This window comes from Mustela lutreola, chromosome 3, assembly GCF_030435805.1.
Source record: "Mustela lutreola isolate mMusLut2 chromosome 3, mMusLut2.pri, whole genome shotgun sequence".
Classification (NCBI taxonomy): domain Eukaryota; kingdom Metazoa; phylum Chordata; class Mammalia; order Carnivora; family Mustelidae; genus Mustela; species Mustela lutreola.
The window spans coordinates 67766969-67790301 of NC_081292.1; the positions used below are offsets into that span (position 1 = coordinate 67766969).

The 23333-nt window shown below is 41.3% G+C and overlaps 1 protein-coding gene across 4 annotated transcripts in view; it reads right to left on the reverse strand.

The window, feature by feature from the left end:
* Window positions 1-12241: 12241 nt before the first annotated feature.
* The window catches only part of ADHFE1 (alcohol dehydrogenase iron containing 1), a 39445-nt gene continuing 28353 nt past the window's right edge, over window positions 12242-23333 (reverse strand). For 3 of the 4 annotated variants that reach the window (XM_059166320.1, XM_059166323.1, XM_059166322.1), the window contains one exon: window positions 12242-12635. In XM_059166320.1, coding sequence (XP_059022303.1) covers window positions 12525-12635 — 111 coding nt within the window. In that variant the 3' untranslated portion in view covers window positions 12242-12524. Of the gene's footprint in view, window positions 12636-16180; window positions 18973-23333 lie in introns of those variants that run through there. The other variant, XM_059166321.1, reaches the window with a different exon arrangement.

Sequence of the window (23333 nt, forward strand, 5' to 3'; positions counted from 1 at the left end):
AATAAATTTATATTGTTTATTATTTTTTATTTTTAATTTTTTTCACAAGAGACTTTAAAAAAAAAGTTTTATTTATTTATTTGACAAAGAGAGACAGTGAGAGAGGGAACACAAGCAGGGGGAGAGGGAGAGTGAGAAGGAGAAGCAGGCTTCCTGCTGAGTGGGGAGCCCAATGTGGGGGTCGATCCCAGAATCCTGGGATCATGACCTGAGCTGAAGGCAGATACTTACCAGGGGCCCAGAGAGACTCTTTTTTTTTTTTTAAAAAAAAAAAAAAAAAGGAAAGAAAGAAAGAAAAGAAAAGATCTTTGAGAGAGAGAGACAATGCCCAGGTGTGCATGTGTAGGCTGTAGGGAGAGGAGCAGGGGGAGAGGGAGAGAATCTCAAGCAAGCTCTGGGCCCAGTGTGGGGCCCATGACCATGAGATCATGACATTAGCTGAAACCAATAGTCTTATGCTTAACCAACTGAGCCACCTAGGCACCCCTCTATTGTCTATAAGCTTCCTAGTTTGTGGTATCTCATTACAGGCCCAAATGGACTAAGACACCAGAATAAGTAAGTAAAATATTTGCAGTTTTAAAAGGAGTGGCCAGGGAAGACCTCATCCAAAAAATTGGTCTTGAATATCCTGAGGGGCATGAGGAAGTTAGCCTGTGAATAACTGAGGGAAGAACATCTTAGGCAAGGGAACAGCAAGTGCAAATATCCTGAGGCAGAAGTTTCTCTACTTGCTTGCAGAGTATTCTGCAGTCACTGGACTAGTGTGGACAAGAAGACGGTAGGAGACAAGGCCCAAGAGACAGCAGAAAGTTACACGAAGGGCTTTACAGATAGGGTAACTATATAATTTATAATCCAAAGTAGGTTGCTTTTGAGGGGAAAGCAAGTGCTACTAAATTATTCTGGGCAATCAAATATAAACTGGGATTGTCTTAGGCATGCTGGATCAATGCAAGGATTTAACTTTTACTCTGAGTGAGATGCGAAGTCCCTGGTGGGCTTTGAGCAGAGGTGGGCCATGATCTGACTTGATACCTTCACTCCAGTTAACTGTGTTAAGAGGGACTGAAGGGTGGCAAGGGTAGAAGCGGGAGGAGGCGGCGGTGAGAGGCCCTTGCAGCACCACAGGTAAGAGCTGGTGGAGAGTTGGATCAGAGTGACAGTGGAAGAGGAGGTGAGAGCTTGTTACATTCTGGATGTGATTTAAGGTAAATAAGATTTCTGACCAGTAGGCTGTGGGTGTAAGAGAAAGAGAGGAGTTAAAGGTGGCACAGCTGAAGGCTGGAAAAGGAAGCAATTTGGAAGGCAGATCCTGTTGCAGATCCAGTTCCCAGGAAGCTGACTTTGAGATGAAACTTGCAGGGAGCAAGCACAGGCTGGCCAGTGCTTGTAGGATCAACACCCAGGTGTTACGTGAAGGAAGTGAGGTCAGGCAGAGGAAGTTACTGGGATGCCATGTAGTCCCAACGAGGAACCCAGCCAACCCCAAGAAGGAATGTGGAGGCTGGGCAGCCGGCCTGGGTCAGATTTACCTGGGTCAAGGTAGTTGGTCAGGTCTCCTAATTGACCTCCTACTTGACTGGTACCAGTTGGAGACCACCTGGAGAAGGGAATGGTCTTGGGTGAGGTCATTCTCTACAGTGGGGCAAGCTCTGGTGGGAAGTGAGGGGTGAGCTGTCAGCCACCAACGCCCAACAGCTGAGGGAGGAGAATCTGGTCAGGAGCTCAATTTCAGACCTGAAGTTTGATATTTAAGGGAGATAGTAAATGACTCTTGTTCCTTTTCTGATACCAGGGGACCGTACCGTCTCTCCGTTCCCTCAAGATGGCTCTCAAACCCATCCTATTCTCATACTTAACCATTGGAGCAGCACTGTCCCATAGAGATGTAATTCTAGCCATATGTCTAATTTAAAACATTGTAGTAGTCACATTCAAAAAGTTTGAAGAAATAAGTGACATTAACTTTAGTAATATCCATTATTTAACCTAAAAGATCCAAAATATTGTCATTTTAACAATCAACATAAAATCCTAATGAGATATTTGTCTGTTTTTATGCTAAGTCTTCAAAATTTGGTATGTACTTTACATTTAGAATACAATCCTTTTCAACTTGGACTGGTCCTGTATCAAGGGCTCCATAGCCATGTGTGGCTCATGGTCACCATATCAGACAGCACAGCTCAAGAGGTTCTCCACCCTGCCAAATCTCCACTGGCTCTTGGGCTTTGCACTTGACATTCTCACTTTCAGCATCACTTCTACTGGAAGATTCCCAAGGCAGGTCAGGGGGGCCATATTCCAGTGATTGCTTCTTTGTCTGCCTGCCCAACAAAAGCATGTGCCCTATTCATTGTGGTAACCCCAGCGCCCAGCAAAGTGTTGGGCACAGAGTATGTACTCAGTGATTTTTATCATGAATAAATTATAGCAACACTCTATTTGTATATAATTTAGGAGTCAGGAGGCTGGTAGAGGCACAGATTTCTCTCTTTCTTCTTTTCTGGCTTTGCAATAATATCAGGATTGATGGAGACTTACCTAGACTTTCCTCTGGGAATCCAGCTGAACTTGAGACGGTGTGCATTGGGTGGCATTAAGAGGCTTTACCTAACAGAAATGAACTGAACAGTCCTTTGAACAGGGCACTACCACTCTCCTTTTGCTATTTTCCTTCCCCTTTGTTCTTTCATTTTCCATGTCTTTGACAACAGCCTTCAAATTAAAACACCCAAGACTGAACGTCCATGAAAAAAAAAAAGCGACAAAAATGCAGAAGTGATGGTGACAATAGGTAACTCACTGTTGTGGGAAATCAAAAGGGTGAGGAGTGGAGAAACTGTTGAAACTTCTCAAACACCATAATCTCCCACCATTAGAGCTTGGACTGTGAGCGATGTGGGTACCTGAAAACCCGCAGTGGGTGTTGCCTTATCTTCTCCCTCTGAAACGTATTGCTTGCCTCTTTGGTGAGGAGGGCTTACTGGCCTTGTCACATGCTTGAACTGTTGTGTGAGCATAGCTTTTTTCTTTTTCTTTAAGAGAGAATTTGGCAAAAAATGTTCATGCTCAACAATGGAAACTCCCATTTTCCACACATCTTCAAATTAAAAAAAAAAACCCTTTTCCTTATGAATAATTTTAAACATATAAAAGGGAAGGAGGTCGTATAAAGAAATCTCAAGTTCCCATCACCAAGCTTTAACAAGGATCAACTCATGGCTGATCTTTTTTCATCTATGTCTCTGCCCACTCCCCCCATCCATTGTATTTTGAAACCAATTCCAGATAGTATAGATCTGAGATACAATCTACACATATTTAAGTATGCATCTGAAAGAGGTGTTTGTTTGTTTGTTTTTAAACTTAGAAAAAGGGCTTCCCTGGCTACCTCTGGTTCATTAGTGAGATCAGAATTGCAACTCAGGTCTCTATGTTCCACGTTATGGTGCGTTCTTAGGTATTTAGGCGGCTGGCGAGTTAATGACATGAGCAACCGGAGTTGCTATTAGCTCCTGATTTATGAAGCCACATGTTCCGCTTGTATGACGGATGTCATTAACATCGGGCGTGGCGGGCGCGTTCATCTGTCTCTGCCCAGCACTCTTCAGTCATGAACGCACTCAACAGATGGGAAATTTCATGGCCACAAATGGAATTGTTTATCCTCTCATTGTTCCCGTGTCAGCAATCAAACTAAATCCATTACCCACCAATAAAAAGATCAGCCTGCTGCCAATTCAGCCATGGAAGGAACCTAAGCTATGTTGAAGGGATTTAGAGTTTTAGAGGGGATAAAAAAGTAATAAGCCACATAAAAGTTAAGACCCGAGAGAAGAGTTTGAGTCTCTCATTCTGAAGCTGAAGGTTTTAAGGGATTTAAAAGGGAAGGCCTAGAAATTCAATCTTTTCTGTAACATAAAATATACTCTGGAGACCTCTAATTATAAATATTGCATAGCTTTTATTGTCTGTTGATGGCTTTATTTCACTTTAAAAAAAAGCACTCAAACTGGGCTTTGAAGAAAAAGGAAATGTCGGATTCATAATGGAAAAGCTGCTAAGATGTCAATGGTGTTACTAATGGTAGGAAGATTTTCTTTTGTGGAGATAAATCGTTGTCTATCCTTTACAAAGTTGTCCCTCACTGGCCTAGATGGAGGGGTTCTCTGTGCACTGATCTGTAAGAGGGAAGGTTTCTAAATCCTGTGGACCCCCCAAGGCTGCCCTCCCAACATTTTTAGTGGACCTGGACTTCAGAAGGCATATCTCAGAACACTTTTTGCTTTTTGGCAGGTTATTTTTATATCGGGATATAACCGGCAAGACATGTTTGTTCTCCTGCTCAGTAGTTGTAGCTGAGGATCTGGGGCAATGTAGGCTTTGCATTTATTTGGTTGCAAAGTTCAAGACTTTGGCCAATGAAAAATCAGACTGAGTAGTAAAAAATCTGACCAGTTGTTTCATTCTTTCCTTCCCATTCTTTGCTGACAAGTTATTGATAATTTAATGGTGTGTATGCCAGGTGTCAGGCGAGGTGATAAGGTTGTAGAGATGATTAAGACAAAGTCTTTTACCCTCAGTTAACAGACTAGAGGGGGGAGCTAGACAAGGCAATAAATGATTGGACAAAGAATAAGATATATTTACGCCACAGAGTGATAGCTAGAGGCACAAAGAGAATGTCACCTCAACAAGTGTTCCTTGATGCCCCTAGGGAGGAGGGTGAGGCTATAGTGAAGGGTCCACATGGGGACAGGAGGCTGGTCAGGGAGGCAGGGGCAAGATCCTCATAGCCTTGCTGGTCTACTATGGGCTGTGTGCCATCTCTTGAAGGATTTTAATTAAACAAAAAACATGGTCAGACAATTTGGGTTTTATAAAAACCACCCTGGGCCCAGTGTGGAGAATGGATTGCTGGAGGTAAAGAAATGGAGGCAGGGAAGCCATCAAGAAGGTGACTGTGGTGATCCAGGTGGGGGGTGGTGGACCCAAACCAAGGGGGCTTTGTATATGTTTGGGGTGAAGAGGAAGGTGTAATAATGGCTCATTAGTTTGTTAAAATAACAACATTGAAAAATATGTAAAGTGTTTGGAAAGGAGGAGAAGGAGAATTAGGGAATGGGAAGGGAGAAAGGACACTGTATCAAAAAGAGAGTGTTTGCCCGTGTGTCTCCTGGAGTCTCTGCCCTGCAGGAAACATTACCTGTGGTATGAAGAAGGAGAGGCAAGCTTGGTGTTGGAGGTATTGGAGGTCTTGTGAGGTGGTGGGAGTTTGGGGAGCCTGAGGTCAAAGTTTCTCAGACAGGAAAGCGTCCCTTCCTTGGGCAGCTGCTGTGGCTGAACCTGTCTATTCCATAAAGCTGTGTGTGAAGGATTTGCTTTTCTTTCTGGATGAACAGCTCCTGCCATTTTGTTCTGTTCTATTATTCCATGATATTTATATTTGATAGTTTTTAGTCACTGTTACCAGCACAATTGTGTAAAGACCAGGCTGTCTGAAGCCATGGAAGGAACCTAAGCTATGTTGAAGGGATTTAGAGTTTTAGAGGGGATAAAAAAGTAGAAAGTACTTTCTACTAGAAGCTTCTGTATAAGATACAAACAATGTTAGATTTGTTGAAGAAACCAGAATGATGACTCTCTTCCTCCTTCCGTCCCTCCTACTTTCTTCCTTTTCTTTCCTTCCTTTCTTTCTCCCTTCTTTCCTTCCATTTATCTATTCAATCAACAAATGTTACTGATCTGTTCTAACACTGTTGAGATAATTTACTGACTGGGGGCTGCGGCTTCTTCAGGAACCACGCTGCAAATATGCTGATCTGTTTCCCCTGCTAGATTATGTGCTCCTTTAGAAGCAGGGGTCTCTCTTCTATCCATTTTTGTGTCCCCAGAACCTGACACAGGATTTTGCACTGAGTGGTTAAGGGGGATATCTGTGTCTATGTCCAAATTACTTGCTACCACTTGCTAGCACTTGGTCACTTACACAGCTCTCTGAGGCTTGATGTTATCATCTATAACATGGGGATAATAGCAATATCCACCTAAGTAGGCTGTTTTGAGCAATTAAATGACATAACACACCTGAAGCACTTATAGGGCCTGGCTCATAAGAGCTCAGCCATGCTCTCAGTATTAGGTTTACAGTAAATGTTATTGAACTGATTCCCTAGGACTTAGTGTAAGTTTATTAATTTGCATGTAAGTTTAGGCAAACTTACCTCTTGGAGTCTCTATTCTTAAAAGGTTTATCTGAAAACTGGAAATTATAATACCTGCACATCACCTTAACAGGATTATAATGGAAATGGAACAGCTTGCTTTGTCTATTAATTATAAAAATAACTGAATTCCAATAAACTATCTAAGCATAAACTTAGACATGGGGGCACCTGGGTGGCTTCATGGGTTAAGCCTCTGCCTTCGGCTTAGGTCATAATCTCAGGGTCCTGGCATCGAGCCCCGCATTGGGCTCTCTGCTCGGCAGGGAGCTTGCTTTCCCCTCTCTCTCTCTGCCTACTTGTGATTACTCTCTGTCAAATAAATAAATAAAATCTTAAAAAAAAACCACTTAGATATGTTTTTTATCTTATTTTCAAAAGATGACACCGATTCTTTTAGTTCATAAAGAGCACCTGTAAAACTGTACAGCTAACCTTATAGTTATAGTCTGGATGCTTTCCCCCTAGGATCAGGAACAAGGCCAGGATATTTGCTCTCCCTGCTCTTACCCAACATAGTACTGGAAGTTCTAGCAAGTGCAATAAGTCTAGAAAAGCAGGGGCGCCTGGGTGGCTCAGTGGTTTAGGCCACTGCCTTCGGCTCAGGTCATGATCCAGGGTGCTGGGATCGAGTCCCGCATCGGGCTCTCTGCTCAGCGGGGAGCCTGCTTCCCTCTGTCTCTCTCTGTCTGCCTCTCCATCTACTTGTGATTTCTCTCTGTCAAATAAATAAATAAATAAATAAAATCTTTAAAAAAAAAAGTCTAGAAAAGGGGCACCTGGGTGGCTCAGTGGGTTAAAGCCTTGGCCTTCAGCTCAAGTCATGATCCCAGAGTCCTGGGATCGAGCCCCACATCGGGCTCTCTGTGCAGCAGGGAACCTGCTTCCTCCTCTCTCTCTGCCTGCCTCTCTGCCTACTTGTGATCTCTCTCTGTCAAATAAATAAATAATCTTAAAAAAAAAAGCAAATAAAAAGTGTACATATTAGAAATGAGGAAATCAAACTGTCCCTGTTTGCAGATGGCATAATTGCCTATGATTCTTTTTTTTTTTTTTTTTCAGACAGAGATCACAAGGAGGCAGAAAGGCAGGCAGAGAGAGAGGAGGAAGCAGGCTCCTTGCTGAGTAGAGAGCCCGATACGGGGCTTAGATCCCAGGACCCCGGGATCATGACCTGAGCCGAAGGCAGAGGCTTTAACCCACTGAGCCACCCAGGTGCCCCAATTGCCTATGATTCTTAAGGAATCAGCGATGTTGCAGCATATAATATAGATGTGCAAAAATCACAGTTCTGTATACTAACAACGAACATGTGGAAACAGAAGTTAAAAAAAAATCACGTATAATTGCTGCAAAGAAAACAAAATACTTAGGTATAAAACTGACAAAACAAAAAAATGTAACAAAACATGCCTATGAACTGTCCTAAAAATTACGAATGCCAATGAAATGAAATGTTGATCTAAATAAGTGCAGGGGACCCTGGGTGGCTCAGTTGAGTGTCTGACTATTGATTTCAGCTCAGGTCATGATCTTAGGGTCATGAGATCACGTGCATTAGACTCTGCACTGGACTTGGAGCCTTCTTAAGATTCTCTCTCTCCCTCTGTCCCCCTCCCTGGCCTCCACCCCTGAGTGCACTCTCAATCTCTCTCTCTCTCAAAAAAAAAAAAAAAAAAATTAACACAAAATGGACCATGGACTTAAATGTAAAATTAAAACTTTTAGGAAAAAATTTAGACCTCTATGGCTAATCAGAGTTCTTAACTTGACACCAAAGCAAGATAGGGGAAAAAATGATACATTGGACCTCTCAAATAAAAACTTTTTGCTCTGTGAAAAGGCACTCTGTAATTAGATGAAAAGACTGGGGCGCCTGGGTGGCTCAGTCATTAAGTGTCTACCTTTGGGTCAGGTCATGATCCCAGGGTCCTGGGATGGAGTCTAGCATCAGGCTCCCTGCTCAGTGGGAAGCCTGCTTCTCCCTCTCCCACTCCCTCTGCTTGTATTCCCTCTCTTGCTGTCTCTCTCTATCTGTGTCAAATAAATAAATATAATCTTAAAAAATAGTTTATTTTTAAAAAAGATGAAAAGACAAGCAGTGGACTGCGAGAAAACATTTGCAAACCACATATTTGTCAAAGGATTTATAGCTGGCATATACAAGAATTTTCAAAACTCGACAGTAAAAAAATAATCTCATTAGAAAATAGGCAAAAGACATGAACAGACATTTTAGCAAAGAGGATATACAGATGGCAAATCAGCACTTGAAAAGATGTTCAACATCATTAGCCATTAGAGAAATGCAAATGAAAAACGGCAATGGGAGCTCACTACATGCCTCCCAGAACAGCTAAAATAAAAAACAGTGGTAACAGCAAATGCTGGTGGGATGTGGAGAAACTCACACGTTTCTGGTGGGAATGTAAAATGGTGCAGCCCCCTGAAACAGTTTGGCAGTTTCTTACATAACTAAACAAAACCATATGGCATTCTTGGACATTTAACCCAGAGAAATGAAAACTTATGCTCATCCAGAAACCTGTATACAATCTTTCATAGCAGCCTTATTTGTAATAGCCCCAAGCTGTAAACAGTCAAAATGTCCTTTGGCAGTTGAATGGTTAACTGTGGCACATCCACATCATGGAATAAAGAAGGAACTATTAGTGCACTCAATAGCCTAAATCAATCTCAGGAGAATTATGATGAGTGGGGGAAAAAAGCCAGTCTCAAAAGGTTTTGTGCTTAAAATGTACAAAGTTATAGAAATAGAAAAGAGATTAGTAGTTGCCAAGGATTGGGGAGGGAGAGAAGTGGCTCTGGCTTTAGATGGGTAGCACAGGGCATCCTTGTGATGGAATTGTTCCGTATTTGGGCTGTAGTGATGCCATATGAATCTGTGCATGTGACAAAATGTGACAGAACTGAGTACACACACAAATGAGTTCATGTAAAATTGTGAAACCGAATAAGGCAGAAGCAGTGTATCAGTGTCAATTTCTGTGATATTACACTACAGTTGTGCAAGGTGTTACCATGGGAGGAAACTGTGTGAAGATGTACGGGATCTCTCTCTGTGTTCTTTCTTTCAGTTGCATCTGAATCTACAATTATTTCCAAATAAAAATTTAAAAATACAGAGAGGGCACCTGGGTGGCTCAGTTGTTAACCATCTGTCTTTGGCTCAGGTCATGATCCCAGGGTCCTGGGATCCAGCCCTACATTGGGCTCCCTGCTCAGCAGGAAGCCTGGTTCTCCTACTCCCTCTCGCCGTTGCTTGTGTTCCCTCTCTCACTGTCTCTCTCTTTCTCTGTCAAATAAAAGATCTTTAAAAAAAATTTTAAAAATTAAAAATACAGAAAAAGATGAAACAAATATAAGCTTATTTATAATGATCTTTTTTTGTCATTCTATAATTGTTTCATAGAATCAATTGTTATCACATGTCCAAGTGACCAATCTATAATACAGTTCTGTCTCTGACACCCCAGCTCATCCTTGATGGTTTCTACCACCTTTCTGGGTATGTTCCAAGTTCCAGCAAAGCACCAGGATTGGGCCACATTTACTTCTCCAGCCTCAACTTGCCACCTCTTGCTCTTGAAAACTCTCTTGTTATTGTTCCTGCTGTTCATTGTCCCTGGAATGTCCTACCTCCTATCTAACTCCATCTTTCCTTCATGGTTCAACACAGGAATCACTTCTTTCATGAAGGCTTTCCCATTTTTTTTTTTTTTTTTGGATCACTGCTCTTGCTGTACTTATTGAAAATTATAACCTAAACTCTCCATTGTTTGAATCAGGCTTGGTTTGGTGTTGCATTTTGCAAAAGCATCACAGCACAAGTCTGACCTGCAGAAAAAATTTTAAAACAATCTATGTCATTATTGCCGTCTCCTAAGACACTCCAAAGGGGATTCCATTTATAATACAGAGACAAAGTTTAAGAACAAAACCAAACCGCTCTCTCCCTATTTATCTTCCAGTGCCTGCTTCTTGGCTGCCCCTCATCTCTTCCTCTCTGCTCACCTCACCTAAGAATCTCTTTACACTCATGTTGCTGCCTCAAGTCTTTTCTTCTCTTTCTTTCCTCTGGATTTACTACTCTTAGCCCTTTCTGATGTAAATCCTTCAAGACTCTGTCATTTGCCAGCAAATCCTAGGTTACTAGGGTTACCCTAACAAAATTCACAGACTGGGCAGCTTGAAACACAGAATTTTATTTCCTCACAGTTCTGGAGGCCAGGGGTCCAAGATCAGGTGTCAGCAGGTTTGGTTTCTCCAGAGGCCTCTCTCCTTGGCCCACCTTCTCACTGTGTCCTCACATGGTCTTTCTTTTGTGTGTATGCATCTCTGTGTTTCTTTTGTGTTCAAATTTCCTTTTCTTAGAAGGACACCAGTCAGATTGGATTAAGGTCCACAGATATGACCCCCTTTAACCTTATACCTTTTTATAGACCCTACCTTCAAATACAGTCCCATGTGGAGGGAGTTAGGGCTTTAACATATGAATTTGGGGGAAACAATTCAGTACATCATACTGGGTAACTGAGGCTACCCAAGAAAGGTGGGGGAATCCAGGCTAACAAAGATAATACCCTGCTATTGGCCAGACAGGAGAATAGGGTGGAATCAATGAAAGTTTGGGAGGTGCTCCATCTCTCTCTCTCCATAAAGTTAGGGAATATCTTTTTCTACTCAATTTTAAATCAAACGTTTTAAATCTATATATTTTGGTGGTTCAGTAACACGACGGTACCAGTCCTCCCTGCCTGTGCTCATTTTTGGTGAGATCATCTAAAACCCTTTATCAAGGCCGTGAAAACTAACGAAAGAATATCTCATTTAGAATGGAGTTGGAGGCCAGCAGGGGGCGCTCTTGGGCCCTACCACGTGTTGTCAATTGCAGACCCAATAGGAAGAGCCGCACCTTGGGATAAACATTTCTACCCCAGCTGGAGGAGGAGAGGCTTTCCTCCTGCCTCGGCAACGGCCCAGCCAATGAGAAAGAGTCACAATGCAGCCAATGAGAAGCCGCTATCCTTTAAACTCCCAGTTTAGGCCAATGGGCTTTTTGTTTATATCAGCCCTTCCAACTGCCCTCCTCTCTCCTTTGATCCAGGTGTTCTCCTATGGTTTCGCCATAGCGTGCTTACTCTGGATCGCAGTTCGCTGCTGTTTCAAAATAAGACCACGTTTTGCTAGTAAAATAACAGGCAGTTTTATTTTCTAAGGTTAACAAGGGTATGTGGTAGATAACTAATGCCAGATGTCAAGGACAAGAGCCAGAACAGGGAGCCCTGTGGTGCCTATGAGTGAGCAGCACGACCACTGCGTTGCCTTTTTCTAATTAGATATAAGTAGCTGTCCTTTTTGTTCACCGTGGCACTTTCGCTCTTGAAGCACAGTTAGTTTGATTTATATCCAAGGACCTACTTTACCAATAATTACAAGCACTTCTCAGTTTGTATTCAATCTTTCTACATCCCTTTTCACGTTAAATTGGAAACTTTCCACAACATACCTTTAAAAATAGAAATATAACAAGGAGGATTTTATTTATTTTTTTTATTTTTTATTTTTTTTAATTTTAGGTGGGCTCCCGGAATGGGGCTTGAACTCAAGGCCCAGCGATCAGGACTTGGGCTGAGATCCAGAGTTGGACACTTAACTGACTGAGCTACTCAGGCACCCCTAGTCTGTCTTGTCTTTCTCTCCCTTCCTCTCTCTTTCTCTTTCTAAGATTTTATTTATTTATTTGTCAGAGAGGGCAAGAGAGCACAAGCAGGGGCAGAGGGAGAGGGAGAAGCAGGTTCCCCACTGAGCGGGGGCCCCTGGGATCATGACCTGAGCTGAAGGCAAACGTTTAATAGACTGAGCTACCCAGGCACCCAGATACTTTCTTATTTAAACAAATTAGAGCGGTTTTATCAGTCTGGAAACCTCATAGCTGGGAGTCTTAAATTCTTTCTACCAATTATACTGAAATGAAACTTGGTGTACAGTTACTTCATGTACTTTTTAATAGTCTCCTGGTGGTTGAAGCAAATACCATCAAGGCTAGAGTCGTAAGCAAGCATCTTCTTTCTGTTCAGGTTTTGATGGGCACATCCATGAAAGGTCTTAGCCTGAAAATAAGGTGGATATGCGAAGCAGGAGCTTGCAGGGCAAGCCAGTCATGGTGGGGAAGAGGCAGGACAGCACTCAGGCCGTGGTCTCCCAGTCTGGTGGAGGAGTCCTGCGGTAAGTTTCTGGTGTTGTCCTGACCCTCCTCAGGGGCTCATTGCCTTACCACATGCGATGTAGAACTAATTCCAGCTGAAATCTGAGCCAGGTAAGTTTGAAATGTGAGAAAATTGCCATCCACTCAAGGTGTGGTTCCTTGATCAGCAGCATCACCTGTGAACCAGTTAGAAATGCAGATTCTCACTTCCCACCTGGATTTAATGAATCAGAAACCCTGGGGACCAGGCCCAGCAACCTGTATTTTACTAAGCTCTCCAGAAGCTTCTGATGCACGTTGAAGGATGAGACTACTGCTCTGTTTCTACCACCATCTATGCCAAGAAGCCACCAGACAGGCCCAGGTGCTGTTTAACTTTCCTAAACCAAATTGACTTAACAGCTGCCTCCTGGGTTCCAACCCAGGTTGACAGGATTTGAATTTCTCCAGGGTAGGAGGAAAGGACTGACCTATATCTTTAACTAGCATCCCAGGTACTTCTTGTTCTGAGGGAAGTTTGGAAGCCCTTAGTGTACAGCTGATGTCACTGTAGTCATCTGCTAGTCAGCTGCTGGGGTGAAAGTCTTCCTGTGGATCTAGCATTCAGGAAAGAGAAGAGAAGTAACATTTACTGAGCAAGGACTGTGGGCCAGCCACTGTTGTAGACATTTCGCATGCATTACTTCCTATTGATGTTTATAACAACCTTATGAGGTTGTTTGTGCTCAGAAAATCTAAGTCTTTACCCTAGGTTACTCAGTAAGAAGCAGGGCTGGGATTCACCCCCAGTACCCTTCTGTGTGACCTCCGCATGGCCAGCTCCACTTTTCTCTGACGTGTCAAAGGTTTGCAGGACTTTCTTTTGTTTTTCTTCTCCTTTTCACCTTTTTTTTTTTTTTTTTAAGATTTTATTTATTTATTTGAGAGAGACAGTGAGAGAGAGCATGAGCGAGGATAAGGTCAGAGAGCGAAGCAAACTCCCCGTGGAGCTGGGAGCCTGATGCGGGACTCGATCCTGGGACTCCGGGATCATGACCTGAGCCAAAGGCAGTTGTCCAACCAACTGAGCCACCCAGGCGTCCCTCCTTTTTCATCTTTTAATGAAATAAGATCCTCTATTCTGCAAATGCTTATGGGTCCCCTACTGTGTTCAAGGTATTGCGTTGTACACAGGAGTGTACAGTGTTTAAATGCAATTCAAGAAGCTCTCAGACAACAGAAGGCACTTGGAAGGTAGGGAGTTTGGTGGCTGGGAATGCAGGGTCAGGATGACCTTGGGATTGAGTGCTAGTCCTATCCCTTACTAGCTGTGTGAAGTTGGTTTTTGTTTGTTTTGGTTATTTTTTTGTTCTGTTTTAAACTTCATTTCCTCATTTGTGCAAAAAGGACACAGTAATGCCTCTGTCATAGTGGGCAACTCCTTGATCGAGAGACTGCACAGGTTGAGGACCCAGTAAATGACTCTTATTTGAAACTGTTATAATGAAACTGTTACTGTTTTTAGTTTATTATTGTTGCCAGCTGTAGTATATACCCTAGTAAATTGGCCTCCACATTTCCTAAGAGTTGATATTTATATTTATAAAGTGACCCTAGTTTGGTTAAATATTACTAAAAAAACCCTAAATGTCATGTTCCTGTAATCATTTCCTTGCCGCCCCCTCATCACCGCTACCTGCAGAACCCCAATCTTCCTCTTCCCAAATACATGATCTCCTTCCTCCTTTGGGAAAATATTTTGTTAAGGTGCTGAGCTGTGTACTGAGTATATAGGAGTTAAAGGAGATGTAGAAAATGAATGAAAATTAGCCTGTCTTTACTCAGGTGGCCACTCCAGGCTGGTGGTACTCTTTGGACCTCTTTCCGTTTGTATGTTGCCTCACAAACATTCTTTTCTCCGATGCAATGCTTGGTATATGGTTCACGTTGGTCTCCGGTAAATTTTGCCAAAGCCACATGGGACCAATGTGGATAATTGCAAAGATCTGAGAGCTTTTTGATTAAAGGGGCAACTTAGACCCGTGGGAGGGATCTTGGTGGAGATGGTTGTTGGTTATGTTCTCCCAGTGCAGCACTTCTTGCACATAGGCCTGGATGGTTCTAGAACAGCCTTATAGAAAAGGATATTTATAATGTCCCTGTGCGTTTTTGTTTGTTTTTGGCCAGGAAAACGGGGGGCAATGAATAACACAAGCCCACGGGTTTAGGGTCGTGTGGAAGGTTCCAGAAGGAAAAAAAGTGGTAAAAGTGGTCTTGGTGATCTACAGTTTGGATTAAGTAACACTAAAGTCTCATAATTTTATTTGAAAATTTTAATCTGTGTTCATGTGAACTGTTAAGATACACTGATATAAAAGAAAAAAACCACAGGTGACTCTTGCAGGTCTGCACAAATAGCCTAGCCCTGGTCATCCATGTGAGTTCAGTTTCATTTCTTACTGGCTTATACTATGTATTTTGAAGAGAGGATTAAAGGAGAGGGGACACAAAGATAAGACAATAGTGGAGTATAAGCAAGTTGGTAGTATGAATCAAAAGTCATAAAAATGTTCATACTTTTAATATAAAAATTCAATTTGGGGTTAACTTAAGTTAATTTAGAATATGATTTTTTTTAAAAGCCATATACACATTATTCATTGCTATGTCACTAGTAGGGGTCAAAATTTGGAAGCAGTCGATGCCCTATAACAATGATGTGTTTAAATTTCTATTCAAGAAAACATTGTGTACCTTTAAAAAGAATAATTATGAAGATTATGTAGCAACGTAGAAAGTACTTAAAATGTCATGCCTTAAGGCAAATGAGCTGGAAATTGCACCACCCAAATGAAAAAGATGGAAAGGAAGTATATCAAATGATAGCAGCTGTGTTTGGGTAATGGCATGATGGTAGTTATTTTCTCTTTTTCGCTCATGATTATTTTAATCAGTCTTCCAATTTTATAAATTGGAAAACCAATTAAAAATACCCAAATTAAAAAGCCAGTACTTAAAGCCAGAAAGAATGAAGTAGGGTTACTTTAAAGTTGGCCGTTCTGCACGGAGCTTCATGAGGGATTTCACATGGGACAAAAATCACGAACAGTTACTGCAACTTGCAGGGGGTATGCATTTATTCTAAGAGTTGTGGGGTAGTTGGAAAGACAGTGGAATAATAGCAACAGAAACTAGACCCTCCCACCCCCAGCTGCTGGTAATTGAACGTAGGGCTTCAAGAAGCAATTTCTGCCCATTCAAACTGCAGCTCATCCCTGGAGACTACCCTGGGCAGACCAGGGTTTGTCTGGTTTGTCACCATTGTGATGGTGATGGCAGGGATGTGGGCCAGCCTCCGCTACAGCTCCCTGAGGGTCAGGCGTTTTGATGGAGGGCCTGGGCAGCTGTCTCGGCTTGGGGTTGCTGGTCATCAGAGACAGGGCAGTATGTGCAGTGTTGACCCAGAGGTGAACAGTCCCCTTTCTCAGACCCACTCCCTGGAGGCAACAGTCCCTCATTAGGGTACAGTTTCTAATCCAAACAACCATTAATCTTTCTCAGGGTTAAAAGGCCAGGAAAGCAAGTTTTGCTTTCTATTTTGATACTGTACTTGTCTGTATTTTACAAAAGTAGACTGACTTCACTGACCACTGGAAAACACCCCACAGCTGTGTCCACAGCTATGCAGAAATGCCAAGCCCAGCACAGCCGTCCTGGTGCGCGGAGAAGTGAGAGGACTACAAAACGAATAGGCTGTTTATTGTGGCACTTGACAAAAATCATAAACTTGATGTGCTTGAAACAAATCAGTATTCTATATCATAAAACAAGTTAGGGATACACATGTATTTTAAGTGAAAATTCCACCAAATGTATTTTTGTGAAAGTGATATTATACACTTTTGAATATTATTCTAATTTTTCTTGCCGTAGCAAATAAATTAATCCATACAAATGGAGCTATAACCCCTAAGTACTTTTTCATCTTTTAACGGTAATAAGAACTAGGATTTGACTTAGAAAAATATATTTGTTGTCTCAGAAATATCAAAGTGTTTGGTTTAAAGAAATGGGCTGAATTTCTTCTCTCACACTCTTTTAATAGCTGGTTAGTCAAGAAGCACCTCTTTTCCATATTCTGAAATTGTAAGGACCAACATGATGGGTATTAAGATAGAAAACATGAAGTCTTCCTAAATCTGTTTCTTCATGCCTGACCTTTAAATCCTTCCTCTACAGAGTCATCATCGGTATGAATACCAAACACTCCTCCTGGTGAGTCACATTTAGACATCTGGCTACTGGTAGTAAAGGCATCGAACATTTGAGATCGAGAATGCATCTTTGTGTCTCAAATTATTTTACATTTCCCAAACTCAAAATCACACAGTAAGGACTATGGGATACATAAAATCTAGGCATAGCATCTTCAAGCTGGAAGAGGCCTTGGTCTCTTGAGTAAAACTCAAGACAGACCAAGGGACTAGAGTGGAGCCCACAGCCCTTGACCCCTAACCTAATGTCATTCTAGTGATCACCTTGTAGAATGTAAGGGTTCTAGATCTTGACTGGACTTTTTTGGGAGGGTGGGTTGATGGAGAGACGCATACATGTTTTTGCTGGGCCAAAGCTGTTTTGAGACCTTAACAACTTTTACTCAAGTTTCCTGAAGGATCTCAGATGACCAGAGAGTTTAGCTGTACTTTCAGTCACACAGCTTCTGCCTTCAAAACCCATGATACTCATGAAACGCTGGAGGGAATTTTAGCTAGTTATGGTCTGCAAGGTATAACTGAAATTCTGTTGGTACTGTCCTATGCTTGCCTTTTGGCCACTTGGTATAAATGATTTGAGTGTTCTGTAGGAATTAAAACTATACCCTAATAATATCATTTCTAAGTCAAAAATACATTCATGCATATAATAAACATAAACCAAATTTTTAACAGTGGCTGTCTTCTGGATGGTACAATATGAACAAATACTTTCTTTTTGTGTTTATATCTGTATTACCAGTTTTTGGTACTGACCATATTTTATGTTTCTAGTTAGAGAAACCTATCAACATTATCTCAGTGTTATTTAAAAGATCTTAAGGAAATAACTTTATACAGATAAAGTGGGCCTGGCCAGGCTGAAGGCAAGTAATGCACTTCTCTTGCATTTTTAAAAGTCCTGATGTTATTATATATACATAACTTATTCGATTAAAACTTTAATTCAGTTTAAAACATGACTAAATCCCAAGTACACCGAGATCCAGATTGCCAAAGCTGGTGCAGGCAAAAAACATCAGTGTAGGAACCTTTATGAGGAGAAATGAGCTGTAGAAGTTTCTGGAGGCTGGGGATAGCAGGCAGACGACCATCCTTAGATTCTACTTGCAAGGCTGAAGTCTATAAACTGCAACACTGCTTGCTTTTGAATTAATTTATTCTGAGCACCAAACATATCTTTTCAAAGAGGGAATTACCATGTAGGATGTTAGTGTTTTTCTCAAAGGAACAATTTATTTGAGGATCAGTCTTTAATATTTTACCTCTTTGGGTCTGTTTTAATCCTTAAATATTAGTTACTAGTACTTTTATAAATTAAGATGAATCTGACCTAAAACAATGAGGTATAATTTTTCTGTTCTGCTGCCCCTTTATTTCTTTAAAATCAGAAAATGTGCCTGTTGTAACATAGCCAAACAATATAGAAGTTGATGAAATAAAAACAGGAAGTACAAAACAAAGTGACTATTTTTTCAATTCTCTGTACCCCAAATTCCATTTCTCCAGTGATAATTTTTAATATTTTGACATGTCTCCTTTTCTGTCTCTCTAGACATATATTTATATATAATTTAGTGAGTAAAAGTCAGACCATGCAAAGATATAATTGTTCTGCTTTTTTCCAGTTTAGTGGTATATCACAGGCATTTTTCCAATAGATTTATCTCATTCTTACTGATAGCACTATAGCATTCCATTATTTAATATACTGTGATTTATCTCTATACTATTAAGGTTCTTTCATATTTTTTATTAGGAAATGTGCTGCCAGAAACATCCTTGACCTACTTCTTAACATGCTTGTGCTAGTATTTCTAGAGGATAAATTTCTAGACTGGGGTTACTGGGCATAGGACATGTACATTTATGTTTTTGATAGATACTGAGTTTTTGCCCACTTGGTAAATAGAGCAGTGGCAATCTGTGGGGTTTGGGGCAGGAACATGGATCCTTAAAGTCTAGCCCAAGGCCCGACATAGTGATCATTTTCCCACCGTTTTATGGAAGTAGCTTGACTTTGAGCACAGGGAATCTTTTGCAGGATAAGTTTGTATCACATCCAGACTGGCAACAGGTATGTTTTATGTGGAGTTGAAAAGACCGTTCTGGCTAGCTTGGCTTCTATTGTTAGGACTGTGATGGCCAGTGGTAATTCTTTCAGTGAGAATGAAAATTAATATAGTTTCATTGAAGCTTCAAACAGAGCAGACAGATCCTCTTCTGACTGAGGGCGTGGTGCAAGCTTGGTGACCCTTTCCTGAAATAGGAAGCAAAAAGGATAGCATGGATATCTTTGAAAAGATAGTTTGTTAAAGCTACTAGGTTATGTAAGTTAACTTGGCAGTAAGAAACTTGAGAATGGTCCTATCTTTAAAAATCCTGTTTCTTGTTTGCTTCATGCTGGCTGGTCCCCCAACTCAGAAGTTTATCAAGTGACTCCACTTTCCCACAAAGCTTTCAAAAGCCATTGCTTTTGCCTTATGTTCAGAAGCCAGTAGCCTTCTGCCCAAAGTACAAAACCTAATGAACTTCGGGTACAATGCAATACTGACCAAACTCCACTGGAACTGGACAGCAGCCTTGGCCAGGGGAGGGTCTCTGTGCAGAAACCACTGTCCCAGGCACAGCAGGTGCTGCCAAGGAAATAGAACCGGGTTGTCCTTCACTTTAAAGTCAAAGTATTTTGCTTGGACTCAAAGTATATTCAAAAAGACTTCATTAGGACATCATCTTTCAGACTGCGGACAATAAGTGACTCCTTTTTAATATGAACTAAGATTTTATTTCTACCTTCCTAAATAAATTCAGGGACTTGCTCAATTTCTCCTGTTAGGGAGTAAAATCAGCAAAGATGGCACACCCTCTTGCAATGTATACCCCCAGCAGGGTCTCCTTAATCCCAGTGGGACAGAAGATTAAAAGATACCATAATGACTAACCTGTGTCCAAATTTCTGGGCCTAAATGAAATTAAGGTATATGCCAGAGTTTGGGTTCCATTCTCTTGGGTCTCTTGGTTTGTTTTCTTAGGATAAGTACTTGTGTGGGAGCAAAGCTGGTAGGTGAGGCAACTCCATGAGGGCAGGGCTGTGCCCACTCTTCGTGCCCAGTGCCTGTTAGAGTGCTTGACAGTTCTTTCTCGAATTAATGAAAATGGTGGGAGGGGGGATATCGGCATCTCAAAATTCACATCAAGACAGAACTGACTCCACCTGCCTCCCATTTTTCTCATCACAGCAGTGACACCCAGTCACTCAGGGAGAAACCTAGGAGTCCTCTTGATTCCTTTTTCCCTTCTCTAATCCACCAGCAAATTTGTCAGATCTACCTCCAAAGTCAATCCCCAATATGACCACTTATCACCTCCTGTTCCACCACACCCAAGTCTCAGTCATCCTGACTCCAGCCTCCAAAAGTCTGTTTCCACGTTTGCTCTACTCTCTCCCCTTTAAGGCAATTTCCATACAGGCCAGAGTGATAACTTCCCTCCAGTATAAATTTGTTCATATCATTACTTGCTTAAATGCTCTCTTGGGGCTTCCCGTTGCAATGACAAGACCATGGCCTCCAATGCCACTCTGTTCCTGCCTTGCTGCTCACCTCAGTGCTGATTATTCTCCCAACAGTTCATCTCAGTTAATCCCACCATCCCTCTCAGTCCCACAAAAATGCTCATCTTCACCCTGTCTCAGGTCCTTTTCCCTTTGCCTGGAGCGCTTCTCCCACATCTCTTCTCCTAGATCTTAACATGGCTGCCTTCACCTCTAGTCAGAAACCTCTGTGACCACCCTTGCCGGAGTTCCTGCCACACTGTCCCAGGTGAAATCACTATCCCATTACCCAGGTTTCCCTTCATACCACTAATCATTATCTGAAATGATTTCATTTTTATCTTATTTGTATATTTGATTAGATGCCCGTTGTCTGTCTGTCTGTCACTAGAATGTAAGCTCCTTGAGGGAATGAAAAGATTTCATTTTCTTCCTTCCTGTATCCCATTCAATGCATGGTATATAGTAGGACCTCAGTAAGTATTTTTAAGGTAAAAGGAAGAATGAAAATAGGATGTATTAAAAAATTAACTCAAAAATTAGGCCTAAATGTAAAGACTTAAATCTAAGAGCTAAAATTAAAACTCTAACTAAAAACTAAAACTCTAAAAACTAAAACTAAAACAGGAAAATTTCATGTTAGATTGGCAATAATTTCTTGGATATGACACCAAAAGCACAGGCAATTTAAAAAAGTAGGTAAATTGGACTACATCAAAATTTAAAACTTTTATGCATCAAACGACACTCTCAAGGGTTGAAAAGACAACTCAATGAGCAAAGTATTAGCAAATTATAGATCTGATAAGGGGTTAATAGCTAGAATATATAAATAATTACTACAACTCAACAGCAGAAATTCCCAAACAAACCAGCTAGAAATTAGGCAAAAGACTTGACTAGATATTTCTTGAATGAAGATATATAGCCAGTAGGCACATAAAAGATGTTCAACATCTTTAGTCATTAGAAAAATGCAATTCAAAACCACAATGAGTTCTCACTTCCCATCATCAGGACAGTTGTGCAAAAAATGGAAAATAAGAAATCTTGGTGAAGATGTGGAGAAATTGGAACCCTCATGCATTGTTGATGGGAATGTAAAATGATGCAGCCTCTATGGAAAACAGTTTCGCTGTTCCTCAAAAAGATAAGAGAATTACACTATGATCCTATAATTTTATTTAGGTATATAATCAAATGAACTGAAAGCAGGGACTAAAACATATTTGTACACCAGTGTTCATTGTATCCCTATTTACAATAGCCAGAGGGTGGAAACAACTCAAGTGTCCTTCTGCAGATGAAGGGATAAGCAACAGGTGGCATATCCATGCAATGGAATATTACTCAGCCACAATAAGGAATGAAATTCAGACACATCAAAGATTGACGCTAAGTGAAAACATTTTGCAGACACAAAAGGGCAAATGTTTGATTCCTCTTATATGAGGTAACTGCAATAGATACATTCACAGAGACAAAGGATAGAATAGAGTTTACCAGGGGCTGGGAGAGGAGAGTTATTATTTCACCGTTAAGCAATAAAGTAGAGCTTCTATTCGAAATGATTAAAAAGTTATGAAAATGCATAGTAGTGATAGTTGCTCAACACTAAGTGTACTTAGTGGCACTGAACTGTACACTTAAAAATGGTTGGAATAGTAAGTTTTATGTTAAGTATATTTTACCATGATTAAAAAAATAATTCAGAAGGATGGATGGACAGATGGGAGAAGGATGGCGGGACATGCTGGTGAGTACGGGTAAAGCCAAAGTAAATATTTACTCTGCAGCAGATCTTCAGAGACTCTAAAGAATTTTGAAAATCCAGAGCAAGGCAGAGACTTGTTCATGGTGGCATACATCTGTGTTGGCGGCAGAGTCGAGGACTGAAGTTCAGCATTGGCTATGGCTGACAATTCCTGCCACACTGTTCTGTTTATAACAAGAATCTTCTCTGAGCTCAGAGGCCCTTAACACGATCCTGTTCATCTTTGGTGAAGTTGAGGAGTCTCAGAAGTACTCGAGGCCAAACTGATCTGAGTTTCTCCCTCACATATCTACTACCCCGCGATAGGTTGGATGAGGACATAAAGTTTGTGATCTCTCCCCACTCCTATCCTCTAGGCCATATAAAAGCTAAACTCCCTGAAATTAAGATGTGTTCAGCAATGCGCTATTATTTATAGATGTGTAAGACCGAAGGACAACTGATTAACATGGGCACTGAAATAAATCCTCACTACTGCTTTTAGCACATTCATAAAATAACATTTCGGCTGGCCTGTCAGCCAGGGAGTGGAAGTGCTCATTTTGGTAGACAGCTCTCCTCAGAAATGAAATGTTTTGATTTGAAATGTAAATGTTTTTTTCCAGAGGTTTCAGAAACCCCACTTGGAAGATTAATTTATTCTTGCCTGCTCCCCTTGCAGCCTGGCTATGGCGGTTGGAAGCCTCCGTACACAGGGCTGCTGTTTGCTGCCACCAGTATGGGATGTGGTGTTTGGTCAAGAATACTGGCCTGCTTGTTCCCTCCAGAGAAAACCGATCCCTCCTTGCTGAACATAAAAGAAGCTTTATCAAATGTTGACTATGTAAATAATCTTTCTGGCAATATTCTTCGCAGCAACCAGTCTTTTCCTCTCATGACCTTAAATCCTGTAGATACTAATAAATGAAGATTAGCCTGCTGCGGGTGTAAAACTCTAAAGTTGCCATAGTGTTCCTGTAAAATGTTCACCGCTGCCAAAAACACCAAACAAAAAAAAACCCCATAATCATTCTTCATCTGCAAAACAGGCTTATGGTGGAGATCCCTCCGGAAGTCCTGTGAATCCTCTGCCCTCTCCGTATACGGAAACACGGACTCAACTCCATGGACTCCAAAATGGAACTAGTGCTAGTCTATTAAAATTACGTCTCTCCCCATCGCAGACACGTGATGGAAAAGGCAGCATTTGTGTTGGGGCTGCCTCTTGAATACGGCGTGAGGAGATCCTGGCCTCCTCTACAGACAGGACTTGTATGCAAAAGATCCAGTTTACCTTGCATCTTTTGTGAAACTA